Source organism: Hemitrygon akajei, chromosome 5 (assembly GCF_048418815.1).
Source record: "Hemitrygon akajei chromosome 5, sHemAka1.3, whole genome shotgun sequence".
NCBI lineage: Eukaryota > Metazoa > Chordata > Chondrichthyes > Myliobatiformes > Dasyatidae > Hemitrygon > Hemitrygon akajei.
The window spans coordinates 126,222,701-126,242,400 of NC_133128.1; the positions used below are offsets into that span (position 1 = coordinate 126,222,701).

Below are 19,700 nucleotides of genomic sequence, written 5' to 3' on the forward strand. Positions count from 1 at the left end.
TAGGGGAATCAGGTATAATGGGGATAGGGCAGGAAAATGGCTCTGATGTAAACAATCAACTATGATCTAGTTGATTGGAGGATCAGGTTGTGACGAGACATGGTTAGGACCTAACTGCTAGAGTATCTAAGACTAGAATTGAGACACTACAAGACTAAAATGAAGACAGGGCTCTAAACTAGACGCTAGAAGAGAATTCAAAGTTGAGCTGATGATTGTAATACTGTGTCACTATTAAAGTGGAGTAAAAGGAACTACAGAGGCGTGTTTTGAGGAGTTGGCCAGAATTGATTGGAGAATAGTGACAGGGATGATGGCAGAGCAGCAATGGCTGGAATTTCTGGAAGCAATTCAGAAGCCGCAGGATAGATACATTCCAAAGAGGAAGAAGTATTCTAAAGGAAAGATGACACAACCATGGCTAACAAGAGAAGTCAAAGCCACCATAAAAGCCAAAGAGAGGGTATATAATAGAGCAAAGATTAGAGGAAAGTCAGAGGATTGGGAAGCTTTCAAAAACCAACAGAAGAAGGAAGGGGTCTTGTACCCATGTATTGATTATAGAAGGTTGAATCGCATAATGACCAAAAATCATTACCCCCCCCCCCCCACACTCATGAACACTCCCAAGAATCTTTGAACTGTGTGATCCTGGAAATTTAGTTAAAGCATCAAATGAGGCATGGTGAAAATAGAACTGCAGCAACCTAGGCAACTTCAACAAAGCCTATATTGGTTCTATTGAAGAGAGAGGTCCAAAGTATGTGGTGGACAGGACATTGTATAGAATCAAAGATGCAGTGAGAGCAATGGTTCTAGGAATAAATTGGTGCATATATGGCCTGGCTGAGAATAGCGTCTGAACTAACAGCAATGTCACAATTATTACAGGCTTTTCTTCTCTTTGGTTAACTTGAAAAGGAAAGCAAAGGTTTGTGTTCCACAAGAGCGTTGAATAAATGTTTTTATTGTTGGAGCATTAGAAAGTAGTACACATCAATTTCCCACAATTGAAAATACATCTCAAACCATGGCAGTGAATGGAGTTCTGCTTATTTTATGGCTTTTCGCTGCTTGGCACTGGAATACATCCTCCTTGAAATGGAAATACGCGGACTGAAATTCTAGGCAACAACTTCCCATCAGACTATCCTAAATGGTGCAGGCATTAAGTTGATCAGAGAAATGCTGGATGCTAGATTCAATCAGTGTTTATAGTGTGAAGTGGTAAAAAATTAAGTAAATTTCCTTTTCCTTTGGTGATGCCTCCATTTCCATAATCTCCTCCACAGGTTGGCACAGTCCGTTACATGGCTCCTGAGGTATTGGAGGGAGCAGTAAATCTACGGGACTGTGCATCTGCTCTCAAGCAGGTGGATATGTATGCGCTCGGCCTTATCTACTGGGAAATATTCATGAAGTGTTCAGATCTTTTCCCAGGTAAAAAATTAGGCTTCATTTATATGGGAACCTTAACATTGTAAAATATCCAAGATGCTTGGCAGGAATGTTATTAAAGAACATCATTATTCTTCTCCATCACTGTAATGGAAGAACTTCCAAGGGTGTTCTGGGAACTCACTCAAATCCCGTTAACACAACATGGGCTGACCAGGAATGGAAGGAAAGTCCAACAAAAGAGTCACCTTGTTCTTTGCTGACAGGAATTTTATGTGGATGGTCTTTGCCTGGGGTAACAACTTGGGTAAAGGATCCATCCTAATCTATTGGAAAGAGATTAGTCAATTGTGTCAGTCAATGGAATGATTTTTTAAGCCTGTTTATGACCCTTGTAAACCAAAGGTCTGAAAGCTAAAAATGATTGCCCAGTTGCTATAATGGCGCCTCAGGGACAGGAATGTGAATATGTTATAGGATGAGATCATTTTCTGGTACCTTTCTAATTGTGGAAGATGAGAAACTCTTAATAGTTCTAGATAATACTCCCAATCAGAAGCGTCCAATATGATCTTGTCTTTTTCATAAATAGGAGAGGCAGTGCCTGACTATCAAATGGCCTTTCAGGCTGAGGTGGGAAACCACCCCAGCTTTGAGGATATGCAACATTTGGTCTCCAGGGAGAAGCAGCGACCCAAGTTTCCTGAAGCCTGGAAAGAGAACAGTCTGGTAAGCAAACAGGATTTCTTGTGCTTTTCCTTTAACTGCCTAATAGCTGGTAGGAAGTCTTTCCTGCTTATAAAACAATGAGGATCATAAGCTCAATGCATTACCTGTTGGCTGTTCTTCTCTACTATTCTTAGTTCAATTCCAGGATTGTTTCTAGAAATAAAGTGTTGGAAAAAACTCGTCAGGTCAGGCAACACCCTTGGAAAGATTAAGATGGACTGTAAAGTGGCAAGGGAGAACAGAGCTAAAGGGAAGTTTCCTGAGAGTGTAAAGCATGAGATATTAAGTGACAAAAGGGATTCTAGTGCAAAATGGGAGATAAGGTAATTATAACTCTTCTCTGTTAGCGAAGAGTTAGTAAATGGGTTTATTACAGTATTGTCATGTGTACTTACAGAATGTACATATACGTGTACACATGAGCCCAGTAGCTCTGGCATCCATCATTATGAAGTGCTTTAAGAGGCTGGTTTTGACACACTCCAGCCTCCTAGGCAACCTAAACCAATTGCAGTTCACCTAGAATTGAAACAGGTCTACAGCAGACAGCATCTCCCTAGTCCTACACTCATCTCTGAAGCATCTGCACAGTTAAGACCCATGTTACACTATTCTTTATTGACTACAATTCTGCCTTCAATACTATAATATAATTCAAGTATATCACCAAACTCCAAGACCTGGGAATTAACACCTCACTCTGCAACTGGATTCTTGACTTACTAATCAGCAGACTGCAGTCGGTAAGGACAGGCAGCAGACCTCTGAGTGATTATTCTCAACACTGGTGCTCCTCGAGGCGGGGTCCTCAGCCCTCTACCCTACTCAGTATGCACTTGTGACTCTATGGCCAGATGCTGCTTTAACTCTATCTACAAGTTTGCAGATGATAACAAAAGTTGTGTATCAACTTTGATAACAATGAGACAGAGTATAAGAAGGAGACGGAGCACGTAATAGCGTGGTATCATGACAACAATGTTTCCCTCAATATCAGCAAAACAAAAGAGCTGGTCATTGACATCAGGAAGGGGTGTGGTGTACATGTTCCTGACTACATCAACAGTGCTGAGGTCAAGATGGTTAAGAGCTTCAAGTTCCTGGGAGTAAACATCACCAATGCCTTTACTTCCTCAGGAAGTTAAAGAAATTGACCCTTATCAACTTTTATCTGAGGCCCTCTGCTGGTTGGGGTCGACCGTGCATCTTAGCTGTCTACGTGATATGCAAGCCACTCCAGTAGGATGTGGGGAGCAAGCAGATGCCCCTGCAGCAGGCTCCCCTCTCCACGCAGCTGATGAGTCCAAAGGAATGGCAGAGACTGATAGAGTTTGGCACCTGCAGCTTTGCAGGAGTTGCCAGTCAGCGTTGAATTCAACGTGGGACTGCTTCAGAGACTTCAGCTCCAGCTTTTTCCTTGGGGTTTATCTGCAGGCATCAGATGTTTGAGATCAGAGATTTCTTCTCCGAGATGAGCTGCCAACCATGGTTGATCAGCCCCATCTGCCTGAAGTGACTGTTTTTAAGGCGCCTACCTTTGTCCCTTCTCCTGTCAATAGAAATGGCTCCACTGGGCTTAGTAGCTAAGCTGCACGTGAAGGCCAGGAGCTAGACTTGGTTGTCAAAGGCTGTTTGAGATGCACTTCATGGGGACCATTTAATAGGTAATGGGAGCTTATAGCTTATCCCCACTATCCCACCCCCAGCTATGACAACCTTACTTTATCAATGTGTCATAGAAAGCATCTAATCTGAATGTATCATAACTTAGGATGGCAACTCCTTTGTGGACAAAGCTCAACATATCTTAAAAACCAGCCTTTTTTCCATGTTCTCTGTCTATGCTTCTCACTGCTTCAGTAAAGCAGCCAGTATAATCAAAAACCTCACCCTCTCTGGACATTCTCATTTCTCCCCTCTTTCAATGGGCAAAAAGTGCAAAAGCACGTGGGGATGTACCACCAGGCCCAAGGACAGCTTCTACCATGTTATAAGATTGTTGAATGGTTCCCTATAATAAGATGGACTCTTGACCTCATGATTCACCTTGTTTTGCACTTCATTGTCTACCTGCAGTGCATTTTCTCTGTAGCTGTTAAACTTTGTCCTGCTATTGTTATAACTTGTATTACCTCAAAGCACTGTTGTAACAAAGTGATCTGTATGAACAGTATGCAAAGCAAGCTTTTCACCGTACCTCAGTACATGTGACAGCAATAAACCAATTCCACTTACTGAGATACAGTGAAAAACTTGTCTTGCATACTGTTCAAACAGATTAATTAATTACAAGTGTCAACAGAGTCCATGAAGGGGAGTTGGTTTCTGTGATGCGCTGAGCTGTGTCCACAACAACAGCTGCTTGCTTCTGCAGGCAGAGCAGTTGCCATAGCAAGTCAGAATGCGTTGTTTTCTGTGATCAGTGATAAAATTGGTGAGGGTCAAAGGGGACATGCCAAATTTCTTTGTAAATGTAAGCGAACGAAGCAGAATTGTGATTTGAATTTCCAAAGAAAAATGCTAAAGATTCTGGAAATCAGAAATTAAAATATATATGCCTGGAAAGTTCTTAATCCTAAATTGCTGAATTGAATGTTAAGTAAAATATAGGTTGTAAGATGAAGTGTAGGTCCTAGTTGTCTGTACGACCTTGTCCTTAGGTGTATATTGAGCTACGTAGCTCAGGTTATTAAGAATCTTTATTTCCCTTTTATTTTCTTGGTCTATGTCTCTTACTTCACTCACAGATGAAGATTGAGCACCTTTAGGCAGGATGAGGGAGGAAAGGCTTTTTTGGGAATTATGCTATTCCTGGAAAACAGAATCATTTCTCTCATACACAGGCAATGCGATCATTAAAGGAAACGATGGACGACTGCTGGGACCAGGATGCAGAGGCTCGTCTCACGGCCCAGTGTGCAGAAGAGAGAATGGCAGAACTCATGGTGATGTGGGATCGAAACAAATCTGTGAGTCCCACAGTCAATCCCATGTCACAGTTTACCACAACAGCCATGCAGAATGAACGGTGAGTAACAAAAAGCAGTGGTAAGATCTCTGTGTCTTGCAGTAATATTTCCGTCAGTTTGCCTCTTGATTGAGACATAAATGCATTATTTCATTTTCCATTTCCTCCTTTTTTTACCCCTATCTCATTTCTCCTCTGGCTCCTCATATATCTATCACCTAGTGATGTTGTTTATTTTCTCTCTCTCTTTGATACTTTACCTCCCATGTCATATAAATACTACTGCACCATATTTTCTTATTGCTGGTCTAGGTTTGAATTATACTTGGATAGATCACCTCCCTATCCATCCTATGTTCTCTTCCAACAAATGTGGGGGCTCGTGATGTCATTATTGTATAATTTAGGCAATTCAGTCAATTCTGCTAGTGTGCCATCCCCCACCCAGTCAAGTATCCTGCCAAACTTCATCTTAGTCTTTATATTTTTCTTCCTTGTGCCATTTGTAAATTCATTGCTGTTCCTTTGATCTCATTGCCATTAATGCTGATCACACAACATTCTTTTCCAAGGTACAGTATAATGCAAATTAACAATGTAAAGGCTTCACACCTTATTTATTGACTTTGCTTTTGAATCATTTCTGCCTCAAAAATATCTCCTTGTTTCAAATTAGTATTTGTCTCCATCATCTTCTCTGCAAACTTTTGAGGCCATGTCCATCTTAGCATTTAGCACAATACTTTATACTGCCAGCTGTAAAATCGATTGGGGTTCAATTCCCATTGCTGTTGGTAAGGATTTTGTATGCTGTCCCCATGACTGTGTGGTTCTCCTCCAGCTGCTCCAAGTTACTCCCACATTAGAGTTAGTAAAGTTGGTGGGCATGCTATGTTGGCACTAGAAGCATTGTGAGACTTGCAGACTGCCCGCTGCACGTGTTTGGATGTGCCGTAGATGCAAATGACAAATTGCACAGTATGTTTCAAAGTACATGTGATAAATAAAACTATTCTTTAATCTTTAAATCAGGCTTTCACTCTTCCATAGAGATTGAATGATCACAACCAGAGTCACAACTGACTCAGAAATGGGGTCTCACATGCTGAGACAATTGCGTTCTGCCATCAGTTGTCTTGTTTCTTCTTTTGAGGGATTCAAATTTCCTGAGTTAAACATTAACATTAAAAATTATTGTTATTATTAACAATAATGTTAATAACAATTGGCAATAATAATTGTTATTATTATTAATAATATTAAACATTAAAAATCAAAACTATTAGGGCAGAACAGTAGCAACTACCGTAGATTTCGCACTACAGAGCGCACCTGATTAAAAGCCGCTGGCTCTAATTTTAGAAAGAAAATCAATTTTGTACTTGTACAAGCCGCACCGGATTTTAGGCCGCGCCGGATTTTAGGCCGCACCGGATTTTCGGCCGCAGGTGTCCCACGTTGTAATATGAGATATTTACACAGAAAGATATTACACGTGAGGATTTTTTAACTTTTAATTAAATCCATATGATAACATAAACAAATACATATTGCAAATGCTTTTTTTCGAACCGTGCCTGTAACGCGGCTACTTTTAAATATACATACGTATCGGTAACACAAATTACGTTGCGTATACTTTTTTACTGAACAACATTCCAATATCTCCTAACGACTGGTAAAAAATATATATACTGCAGCCTACCAGGAAAAGTTATTGATCACCTTTAACTTAAAAGCAGCGTTCGCTCAGATCTAATGCCGCTCGCCCCCTCCTTCCCGTTTATCGCAAACCGGTATTTCCCACAAGACGCGGCGAAACCGGGTGTGACGTCATAGCATCCCGCGATGTAGTACAGAAAACAAATATAGTTAAAACACTTCTAAATTTAACTAGAAATTACTAACAAATGAATTACTAAGCGAAAATATTATAAACTAAATAACTGCCATAAAGGCAGCACAATGCTTTTCTTCGAGTGTTTTCCATGTTGATGAGGGTGAGTACAAATGACTGATTTACAATAATTTAATTGTGAAAGTGCGCTTGATTTATCGTACAATTTCATTGGACCTCTGTGAACTACTCATCAATTTTATTGGTCTACTGTTACGAGGCAAAATGTTTTTGGCGGCATGAAAAAAAATCATGCATTAGCCGCACCGTAGTAAAGGCCGCAGTGTTCAAAGCTGTTCAAAGTGTGGGAAAAAAGTAGCGGCTTATAATCCGGCATCTACGGTACTCCTCACATGTCCAGAGACCTGAGTTAAAGCCTGACTTAGTACTTCTGTGAGTTCACAATCTTCCTGTGATTCTGTGCTTTTCCCCAGCTCCTTCCACATCTTGTGCTGGTAGATTAATTGCCTGCACCCCTTAGTATAGGTTAATGACGATAAGAATCACAGTGAAGTTGATAGAAAAGTGTGAAGGAGAATAAGTTGTGGGGAAACAGGAACTGAAACAAGGACTATGTAAATGTTTTTAGTGCTGAGATATATTTCTCTTATCTGATACTTATAATGACACCATCTTGTTATTTGTGAGATACAGAATGTGATCTCCTGCTACAAGCTCTTAACTACCTCATTCTGCATTCCAAAACTTATATTTGCTAGTGTTGTTGTTTAATGTCTTTTGTCTCATCGCAGGAACCTGTCACATAGTCGTCGAGCTCCGAAGTTGGGACCATACCCTGATTATTCTTCCTCTTCATACATTGAAGATTCTATTCACCACACTGATGGTATGGTAAAAAATATCTCTACTGAAAACTCTACATCTGGCACGCCATCAACCACTAGTGAGAAGAATCGCAACTCAATTAACTATGAAAGACAGCAGGCTCAAGCACGGATCCCTAGTCCAGAGACCAGCGTCACCAGCTTGTCAGCAACGACTACCACTACAAACACTGCAGGCCTCACACCCAGCACTGCCATGTCCACAATTTCAGAAACACAGTACTCTGAGGACACTAACACACAGGTAGGCAACTTACTGCCACCTCTTAGTTCTACCCCAGTATGCCTGCAGCTGACTGAAGAAGACCTGGAGACCAACAAACTAGATCCCAAAGAAGTGGACAAGAACCTCAAAGAGAGCTCAGACGAAAACTTAATGGAACACTCTCTGAAGCAGTTCAGTGGATCTGACCCTCTTAGTGGCAGCAATCCCAGTCTCCTGTACCCTCTGATCAAGCTGGCATCTGGGGTAACTGGGCACCAGGATTTTCCCCAGCCCAGCACCAGTCAGGCTTGTTTGATCCCTGACATCCCAGCCACTCAGTTGTACCCCCTCCCCAAACAACAGAACATCCCTAAGCGTCCCACCAGCCTCCCTCTCAATGCCAAAAACATGGCAAAGGAATCGCGACTGAAGTTTGGTAGCAAGCACAAATCAAACCTTAAGCAAGTGGAGACAGGAGTGGCAAAAATGAACACCATAAATGCAGGAGAGCCCCAAGTGGTAACTGTCACTGTGAATGGCATTGCTAGAAGAGATCATGCTGTGAACCCACACCCAGTGGTCATTCAGTATGCTAATGGATCAATACCTGGCCCTCAGAAGTCCAATGTAGTGAGCCATCGAGGCCAGGAAGCCCCTCAATCTCAGTTTAGTGGGGAGGACAGCAGAGTGAACATAAACTCCAGTCCAGATGAACATGAACCATTGCTGAGGAGGGAACAGCAAGCCACTCGGGACGATATCATTGCCGAGAGGTTAATGGACAGGAGGGACCGTCTGCTTGACCAGGGACGGACAAATTCCAACAATAACAACAACAGCAATCAATGTGGCACAGTGGATGGTACATTGACAAATGACCAGCAAGGCCCAGTGGCACGGCGGCAAGGAAAGAGGGCAGAAAGGCCAAACTCACTTGATCTCTCATCAGCCAGTATTCTGGATGGCTGCAGTACACCATGTAAGTAGAAGGAGCTGTTTAAATGTTGTTGGAGCACAGGGTAATCTCATGAAGTACACAAAAGCAGTATTTATCCATGCAGATAATTAGATAATTGATCCATTCTATAACAATCTATTAAGTCCTGTGAAGAGTAACTCTTGAAGTACTTCAACTGTAGAAGAAAATAACAAGACTAATGTCTAGTGATGACAGTCCAACATTTCTTATTGGGAAATGCCCATGTATAGTAGGAACAGTGATGAGCCCTTTAATGATGCAAATAAATGCTCAAGAAGCCCACTGACATTCAGGGGCTTGAATCACATATAAATCTACGAAGCTGAGCTTTTGAGTAGAGGTCTGGAGAATTCTTGTTGATGGGAATGGACCCCAACATAGTGCTCGCCTTGGTAGAATGAAGGGGAGGAGATAAGCATTTTAAAAATTCTTCTGTAAAGTTAAAAAATATTCTCAGTCTCATTATTTCTAACTCATAGACAAGAGGCACTTAGTTCAGTTGCACATGATACTCACGCTACAGACAAGCTTGAAGGCGCTGCTCTGAGCATGAAGCTGCCATCCAGTAGATGGACGGGGAAAGTTGTTGTGCTTCCAGCATGAAGAGCAAAGGGTTTGCTATTGCCCTTCATGCAGAAAGTTGGTCTATTTCAAAATATAGTTAAGTATGTGAAGTGTTTTGAGATATTTCATCTTTGAATGGTCTTGGACAAATGCTTTGCGAATGTTGCAGAAGTACCTCCACCATTTACTTGGGTAATGTGCTTGAGATTCCAAGCATCCATTGAATGTAAAACATTCTCCTCAGAACCCCTCTAAACCTCTTTCTTAACTCTTAGCCTAATCCTACGTCTTCTTGTTTTGAACAATTTTGCTTTATAGAAAGATTTTCTACTGTTGCATGATTTTGTTTACTTCTGTCAAGTACCTTTCATCCCACTTGCTCCAAGGAAAACACAGCTTCTCCTATTTTTTCTCATAACTCAAACTTTCTGTTCCAATAAAATCCGAATGAATCTCTCCATATCATCTCCAGTATATTGACATCCTTTATATTGTGTGTTGATGGGAACTGTACACAGTGTCCTAGCTGTGGCCTAAGTAATATGACCATAAGACATAGGAGCAGAATTAGGCCGTTTGGCCCATGGAGTCTGCTCCATTCAATCATGGCTGATCCTTTTATCCTCTCTTCAGCTCTACTCCCCGCCCGTCTTCCCATAGACTTTGATGCCGTGTCCAATCAGGAACCTATAAAGCTCTGCCTTAAATGCACCAAAGACCTGGCCTCCACAGCTGCCTGTGGTAATAAATTCAACAAATTCACCACCCTCTGGCTAAAGAAATCTCTCCACATCTCCTTTTTAAATGGACATCCCTCTATCCTGAGGCTGTGCCCTCTTGTCCTAGACTCCCCCACCATGGGAAATGTCCTTTCCACATCTTGATAAAATTGAACATTTCCTCCTTGCTTTTATATTCTGCACCCTAGATAATGAAGAAGTGAATGAAAGTGCATTGCAATATTATTCGAAGAGTCCATGACTAATAAGGGAGGGGGTGATTACTTTGCTGGTGTTACCACATATCGTATGCCTCCATTTGGAGAAACTGAGAGGCAGACATGTTGGCAAATCACAGAAAACTGTAAAAATAATAGGATGATAATAGTGGGGGTTTTCAACTTCCACAGTATTAACTGGGATCACCTTTCTGTTAGGGGGTGGGGGGAAGAGAGATTTTTTACAGTGCATCCAGAACTATTTGAATCAGTACGTAGATAATCTAAATAGAAAAGTGGCAGTACTGGACTGAATCTTAGGGAAGTGATGGAGTGGTAAATGGGAGAGAATTTTGGGGTAACTAAGTTATTATAGAAAAGGACAAGAAAGGTTTTTTCTAATTAAGTCCTAAATTAGGGGAAGGCAAATTAGAAGGTCATTAGCCAGGACCTGGATAAAGTGGAATGGTAATTATTACTTGCAGGTAAGAACATGTGATCAGCTAGAGTAAATCTGAATTAAATATAGTTCAGGACCAATGTGTTGGAAATTATAGAAAAGGCGGAAAAATTATACAAATGTTTGTGTCCATCTGCATGGAAGGTACAGAAATACTCTTAGAAACAGTTAAGAACAATAGGTCTAGAGAGAAATTTGTAGCATAAAGGTAAAAGGTAAATCAAACAAGTCCAAAGAACCTTGGATGTTATGAGATATCAAAGGATGAATTAAAAAAAAAGTAGCTTATGGCAGGTGTAAAGAATGAAAATAGTAATGCCTTACAGGAGCATAGGAAGTGTAAGGGGGTATTCAAAAAAATTGTTTATAAGTCAAAGTGGGGTCATGGAATAATGTTAGTGGGAAAGATCAACGAAAATCCCGAAGCATTTTATGATTATATTAGTGGTAGGGCAGTGCCCACTAGGAGCCAAAGTGACAATCTTATGCATGGAACTGGAAGACGTAGGTGACATTTTCAGTAAATACTTATTATTTCTGTTTACCTCATATAGCAACATTGTAGCTAAAGAACTCACTTGGAGCCGGAGACTGAAAAATTGCTTCATTTACATTATTTGCCTGTTTCCAGAGGGAGTGGGCATGTATAGGCTTTTGAAGAAAAGACCCTCATTCTCAGATAGGAATTATAGTTTGGCTCTAAATCCCAAAATGATTTCCAATATTAGAAGCAGAGGATACTTGAAACACTCAGCAGGCAAGCCAGCATCAGTGGAAATGAAAGATTTAATCTTTGAATGAAACATTAGCCCTGTTTCTCCTTCCACAGATGCTGCCTGAGCTGCTGAATGCTATAGAGTCATAGAATTGTGCAGTGTATAAAATAGGCGCTTCAGTCCACCACGCTGATAGCTCTTTAGAGTGCCTGTGATAGGGGTTCAATTCCCACCACTAACTCTAAGGAGTTTGTACGTTTTCTGTGTGACTGGGTGCTCTGCCTTCCTCCCCACCTTCCAAAGATATACAGGTTAGGTTAGTAAAAGTTGTGCATATGCTTTGTTGATGCTAGAAACATGGCGACATGTGCTGGCTATCCCCAGCACATACCCAGACTGTGTTGGTCATTGACACTAGCAATGAAATTCATTGTATGTTCAGGTGTACCTGTGACAAATAAAGCTAATCTTTAATCTATACTAATTCCATTTGACTGCATTAATCCCATATTCCACTGTGCCTCGCTTATTCAAATACTATGGATTCTAGTTAATTGGGACACGGCGAGACCAGTACATATTGGCCCAACTAAGTGGCTTCCCCAATTAGCTAAGGTTTCATGGAAACTACCATTTAACAGCTTATGTATTTAAATGAAATAAAGAACAAAGTAGAACACTACCAAAAGTACTACTGTACTATAAAACTGTGTATTAGTTCTTAATAATTATCAACAGAGATATTCATCCAGTGTACCCTGCTGTGTTCTTTTGATTGGTTGTAAATGAACAAAATCAGTACAGACTCCTAGTGCAAGTAATGGACTGACTTCATACAAGCTTTTGATGATTGCATTCTCCAAATCTTCATTTTCATTGTAACATTCAAGATGATTGTCAATACCTTCAAATTCTTTGTAGGTCCTAACTTGTTGAAGTAGTGAAATCATTTCATTTTTACTCCTGGCTGTTTCTGGCATCTCCAAGTCTGAATGCTTGATACAATGGTGAGCAAAACAGTACTAAATTGTTTTAGTGCTTATTTCTCACCAACGACAGTGACAACACTCACTGCTTTTTTAACACAAGCACACGCAACTGACACTATTTAAAAACTGCTTGCTCTAAGCAGTGTCTACAGCCACAGAAGTACACATGACTGACACTAGTTAGAAGCTATCTCAATCAAGCAGCATACTGTGCCAAATAAATGAAGAAAATCCCGGCTGTTTTCTCAATTAGTTTTTGTTCTTTAAGAGTTGTCCCAAAAAAGTGACTTCCCTAATAAACCAATGGATCAATTAACTGGAATCTACTGAACATGTCTCTTAAATGTTGTTGTTGTTCCTGTCTCCACCACTTCCTCTAGAAGCTCATTCCAGATACCAATTATTCCTTGTGTGAGAAATTTACTACTTGGATTCCCTTTAAGTCTTCACCACCTTCACTTATACCTATGCTCTCTTGTTTTAGTCTACCCTATCACTGGAAACGGACAATGGCCTTTTAAGCTATCTACTGTGTATTTGACATAATTTTATATACCTTTATCATGTTACCTCTTGGCTTCATGTGCTACAGGGTAAACAGACCCAGTTTATCCAGTCTGACTTTAAAACGTAAGCCCAGGGAATATACTTGTGAATTTCTTGTCGCTCTCTGTCTTAATCAAGCTTAATCTAGTGTAATGCTCACTATAGTATAGTAACCAAAATTACACACAATACTCTGTGTGACCTAACCAACATTTTGTACAACTGTAAGGTGACATCTTGGCTGATGGAGGCAAGCAAGCCAGAAGCCTTTCGCATAGTTCTGTCTATGTGTATTACCATTTCCAGGGAACTATGTACTGCACTGCAGGATCTCTGTTCAACAGCAGTCCCAAGGACCGTGTCATTCACTCTGCATTTCCTGGCCTGGTTTAACTTCTCAAAATGCATCTCTCTGCACTTATCTGACTTAAATTCCATCTTCCATTCCTTTATCCACTTCCTCATCCTATTGTAAACTTGACAACCTTCTTTACAGTGCATTATACAACCAATTTTGGTGTCAACTGCCACTAACATTCTCATGCAAATAATTAATATGTATGAAAAACAAGAGGGGACCCAGCACTGATCCTTGCTGCTGTGCACAGACCTCCAGTCTGAAAAGTAATCCTCTATTAACAGCCTCTGCCTCCTACTACAAAGCAAGTTTGCATCCAATTGGCTAGCTCACCCTGGATTCCAAATGTTTCCGGAATTTCTTTGACTTTATTTCAGCTTTCCAGTATCTGCATTTTACTTTTATTTTAGTCTAATGGTGTTGCCATGAAGAATAAAAATATTGAATGATTTGTTTCACAACTCAACTTAAAAATTGGAAAGCTTTTCAATGTTAAAATTATGGACCATGTATTTGAAGCAATGTGATAACCAAGTGATGCAGCAAATTTCTCTTTTCTTCTCCCAGGTGAGACAACAAAGGAAAGTAAGCAGGCCTCTTCAGGGGACAAAATAAAGAAACGAGTTAAAACTCCATACTCACTAAAGAGATGGCGACCCTTGACATGGGTTATTTCGACGGAGCCCATCGATGGCGAGGTCAACAACAATACAGGCAGCAACAGTGCAGTGGGGCGTTCAAAATCCAGCACTACAGTTTACCTGATTGGGGGAGGTAGTGGTGGCACTGCCACGGCAACAGTTGGCACAGAGACCGGACTGAACTGCTTGTGAAACTTTAACTATTACTTTGTACTTTGTAAGGAGAGAAAGAAACAAATGTAAATGGACAGCTATTCCACCCTTGAACTACACCCCTATCCCAAATTCAGACTTAAACTACACCCCTATCCCAAATTCAGACTTGCTTTAGAGTTCAGCTATGCAGCAAAGCTTAGAAAATCTGTAATTTTTGAGAGCTTTTTTTTGTTTGTTTTCCTTCTTCTTGCACTTTTTTTTTGGAAAGGAAGAAAGATAATCTTTGAGTGAAGCCTAGCCTGAGGCAAGCACTACGAAGGGTCTCACCAAGGTCACCGAGCAGCACACAACTTTATTAGCACTCATTGTGGATTAGCTGGGCCTCTGGTGAAGATCATGCACGTGGGTTTCAGGGCAGGTGTAACAAATGGTGAGCAAAGTGGAAAACACTGAATTATTTGCCTCCCCATCGATGCCATGTATGGAGACATTCTGATTTTGTTACTGAATTATAAAGAGTATAGTATCATCTTTTGACAAAAAAAATCTTTTGTTGGAATGTGCAATAGGCTTAGCTTAGCAACGCTTTTAAAAAAAGAAAGAAAATTATTATTTAAAAGTTGTGTCTCTTCTCTGTATATCACTGAAGGTTGCTTAATGTGCATGGGCCAGTGGTGACCTTGTTCCTCCTCTGCAGCCCCTTTACCCACCCCTTCTGCACACCCATCCGCCACTCCTGCAATGGAGGGTTGGTGCACTATGCATGGTTCCCAAATGTTATTGCAGTGGCAGACATCTCCCCTCCATCCTGTAGAATTGTCAAATCAGTATTCTCATCAGACCCATGAATACAAAATTCTGTGTTAGTGAGCCAAGCACTTAGATTGTCCAATACCTTGCCATTTTCTTCCCCCCTCCCCCCATTCACTCTCAACTCTTAGCCACTGAAATCCATTCTAAAGGTGTGTCTGATCCTGCACCTACTTGGCTTCTGAAATTTTTACTGATGGATCAGTCTTTATGGTGCACCAGTTTTTCTGTATTGTTTCATGCTTTATTGTGAACATGGATGTGGATGAACTGATTCTGATTATGCAGTAAATTTTCATTTCTGGTTCATGGGTTCAATATGTTGACAAGTCCCTCTGAGTGCTGGCTCGAAGCCTCTTTCACAGATGAAGATTAAATGGCCTCAGTCCAGTTCTTAGCTGGTATGAACACGCTGTACATAACAACTCTGATTTACACTAGATTTATAATCTTACTCCAGAGGGCCCATTATATCCATAAGGGAAACAAAGCTCAGGTAGAGTTGGATATTCTCCTAAGGATGGACTTAAGGCTTTCTCAGTTGGGACGTAGAAGAGGATCCAACTCCTGCTATATCTTCCCTGGGAGGATTATAGGACAAGGTGTAATTAGCCTTAACCTCTACCTGATTTATGCCTACAGTTGGCCTTATGAGTATTTGTTGCTGACAATAGCTGCTCTGAGTAGAAAATGTTTCTGAAGTGCTAATTTCCTTAGCCCTGAGAAGTTCATCAAAATAGCAGAATCTTAAATGACACTCTGATCCCTATTTGAAGTTTAAAGAAAAATTCTGCTCTCAGATCCCCTGACCTTTACTGCTTTTGTCCTGGATCACCACAGCTTACACAGCACCATTTAAATCTTGCACATCAGGTAGAGCAGCCAAAAAGGGAACAAGGGACAAGATTCCCTCTTCAGTTTCAGATTTGTGACAGAATGGAGGTATGCAAAGTAAACCATGTCCACTTTGTTGAGGAGTATTTGAAACATGGCTTCTGTGAATCAGATTGAAAATATAAGGTTGCTGCACTATAGCTAGTAGTTCAGTCTCCAGGGGAGGCAGTTCATTAGGATATTGGCCTTGTGGCCATTATTTGCCTTTGGTCAGAATATCAGTAAATATAAATAACAGGTGAATAACATTTATTGGCTTAGTTCATACTTGATTTCTGTCTTCCAGTGTGAAAGATGAGCTTGTTTGGTTATATCGAGTTGCAGTAAATGACAATAAACAGTTTTAAGAATTAAATCCAGCACAATTTATATGTCCATATCTTACTTCACGATGAATTATGAAAACAGCAGCCCAGTCGTTGAATCAGGCTCAGAATTAATTCTCACATTTGGTCCTAGTTTCTGAATCTCAGGTGCTCCAGCAGTTTGGCTGCTGCAGTCCAATCCCCAGACTCAGGGCAGGGTTCTCCTTGGTGAATGGTTTGATGGGAATCACACCAGAATCTCAATTGCTGCCTGTTGCTAAGTTTTTTTTTATAGCAGGTGCTGCTTAAAGGGATTCCCTTCATATCTGAATGTTTTTAGTGATTAGGGATTTCCATGATGGGGATAAAATAGACCATCTGGGAGTTTTCATTGTGGAGCACTAAAGGCTGAGGGAAGAGTTGGTTGGAGGTGTACAAAATCTTGTTTAAATAAGGTGATGTTGTGGGGTGGGGGTGCTGGTAGTAAAATGTTAGAAGGTAGAGATAAAAACACTTGACAAGGGATCCAAGGTGACACAAAGAATTTTTTTCACCAAAGCGCTATATGGAAGTATATTGGATGCAAATTCAGTTTTGGCTTTCACATTGAACTGGATTAATGTTAGAAAACAAAACGGGTGAGGTGGAAGAAACAGGAATGGGACTGCCAGTCTATAGAAAACTGTAAGTGCCACAGACTCAAAGACAAAATGATGTGTCATAGTGCTGTGTGCCCGGTGTCGTGGCAGATAACAGCTGCATGAAACAAGTGGTGGAGGCCGGGTGTTTGTAGGTGGACATGCATGGCTTCTTAATAATTGGGCTTCTACTAACAAGCATCTGGTGAGAGTCTTCCAGCCTGAAATGAGAAATCGGAAACCTGGCCCTAAACTCTCTAACTCAAGCCCAGTTATTCTAAAATATATGCCAGAATTGCTCAGCTATTTGCATTTAATCACCAGTTAGAAATTCTAAAGGATATTTTTTTAATGATGTGAATGCTAGGGGATTGAAAGATAAACAGAAGCAATTGACAAGCAAGAGAATAGACAGGACAGAATTTTGAGGGTGAACTCTTCCTCAATTGAATATCATTTTCACTTATGCCTGACCTTTGTCTCTTTATTGTAATGGATTTAATACTAGTTCTTTTCTAAGTGTAGAAAAGTTATAAGTTACTAGTTACTAGACTGAACTTCAATCCAGTATTCATTTGTGCCATTTTTGTTTTGACAATCTTTGGTGTGGGGGGAAGCAAGCTGATTTTGCTTTCAGTAAGAAAATTCAGTTCCAAATCCCAGCAAAAATCACTACTAAAAAGACAAAAGCATTCAATGATTGCTGAATGTCATTTATTAGGGTGTAATGATCAAGACTTGAGGTTCTTCCCATAATTAGCAATTGCACTAGTTATGTTAGACATGAGTAGTTGATTTCAGTAAATGAGAAGCATTTATCCTGACGGCTTACCAATATTGTATGATTAATTCACAAGGTTCAGAAAGGATCTGGGATCTGACTCCCTGTCCTGCTTTGATCTCAGCCAAGTCCTCGGGGTAAAAATGGACAAAATCAGTTGGAATGAATCCATGTGCGAACAGAGTGATGCCCCCCCCCCCCCCCCCCCCGCCACATTAGAACTGCCTGCCAACACTCATTATTGTAGGCATTTGCATAGAACATGACCCCGGGTGAGTTACTAATGGGGAAGCAGTACTTTCATCTTGGAGAAAGCAAGAGGAGTAAATTTAAAAATTACGTCAGGAGTCTGATTAAATTGTCAGGAACACTATTAGATTTATGGAGAAAGTTTACCATAGCAGGCAAAATGTTTCCTGCAGCACTGGAGTTATCTGAGGTAGGGATCAGTTCTAGCCCTATACCAAAGATACGTTCGGATGCTGGAAATAATGCATAGATACCTTATATCATGATATTGTGTTAGAAGAATTGCAGAATTGATTAAGTACAGCCATCATTACTGTAATATACTGCAGCTTTGAGATTGTTACCCAGGGGTCATGAAGTACCTCACAAACCTTGCTTATATAAATATATAAATGTGTTAATTATTCTGACATAAAACATTATAAGACCATCCTTAGTTATAATATTGAGGAGTTATAGCAGTTGGAAGCATTTTATAAAGGTGTTGAGATTGTTTTTTTTTTCTTAAATGTGTATATCAGAACACTACCACTGCCCAGTGATACAAAGGAATATTTTTCACAGTCATTCCTGCTGGTGACAAATTCAGAGTTGAAGTCACAGCCTTGGGATGTTACTTCCAGTAATAATGCTTCATGTATTGATAATGAGTTCAAATCAAAACCATTCAGATGCCCTTCACCACTTCTGGATAAGATAATGAATGGGTAGATGGGATGTGTGTTTTGTAAAGTTTGTACTGCATGGTTATTGTAATGTTGAATGTGTCTGAATGAAGCTATTCAATCTTCCATTTACTTCAGAATTAGTAATTAATATGTCAGCTGATACAACAGGGACAATTGTAACCATGACCTGTTTTCTATATGTGCTGTAATCAAATTGCTTTGGTAGCTCCAGGTTCCAATGATTGGAAAACAAAACTAAGTTATTGGCACAGCCTGCTGATTTAATTGGGTTGACTAGCTGGCTGTAAATCCTGCTTATTAAAGAGCATATTCATGACAAGTCAGCCATCTCATCATGGTTTATTTCAGCATCACCATTCACAGACATGCAAAAGCAAGTTAGAACATGAGAGCAAAAGGAATAGGAGTTGGAACAGGTCATATGGTTCTTCAAAGTTGCATCACTACTCATTATCATGGCTGATCTGATCGTGACTTCAGATTCACTCTCCTACTGTGCTCCATAACAATCAGCTTTTCTACAGGCCAAATAACTATCTCAGCCTGTACATAATACTGTCTCCAAGCCCACAGCGTAGAGAATGAAAAGATTCATGACCCTTTAAAACTAAGAACCTGATACTTATTTGCCAGGATTGATGGGTGAGTATAATGGGATCTTCATCATAGAAATAAAAAAACATTTGGTCCAACAAGCTAAGGATGGACCTTTGGTGGTGCTCCCACTGTTAAGTTCTCCATCCATAGCTTTATGGGTTATAGTTCTTCTTTAACACAAATACCTTTTAAATGTGCAGAAGTATTCCACAACTATTACACCGATAAGTTCTAATCACCCACCATCCTCAACCCGTCGTGTCTATGACTAATAACCATAGAGAGATGGAAGCAGGCCATTTGGCCCACCATCAAGCACCCATTTTTACATTAGTTATATTCTAAATAC

General features: G+C 40.4%; 1 protein-coding gene across 1 annotated transcript in view; it reads left to right on the forward strand.

Moving 5' to 3' along the window:
• The window catches only part of bmpr2b (bone morphogenetic protein receptor, type II b (serine/threonine kinase)), a 270,166-nt gene extending 251,093 nt beyond the window's left edge, over nucleotides 1-19,073 (forward strand). Inside the window, exons 10-14 of the mRNA XM_073046416.1 lie at nucleotides 1,293-1,440; nucleotides 1,991-2,127; nucleotides 4,971-5,155; nucleotides 7,745-9,021; nucleotides 14,159-19,073. Of these exons, the coding sequence (XP_072902517.1) occupies nucleotides 1,293-1,440; nucleotides 1,991-2,127; nucleotides 4,971-5,155; nucleotides 7,745-9,021; nucleotides 14,159-14,424 (2,013 nt within the window). The 3' untranslated portion in view covers nucleotides 14,425-19,073. The remainder of the gene's footprint in view (nucleotides 1-1,292; nucleotides 1,441-1,990; nucleotides 2,128-4,970; nucleotides 5,156-7,744; nucleotides 9,022-14,158) is intronic.
• Nucleotides 19,074-19,700: the final 627 nt, after the last annotated feature.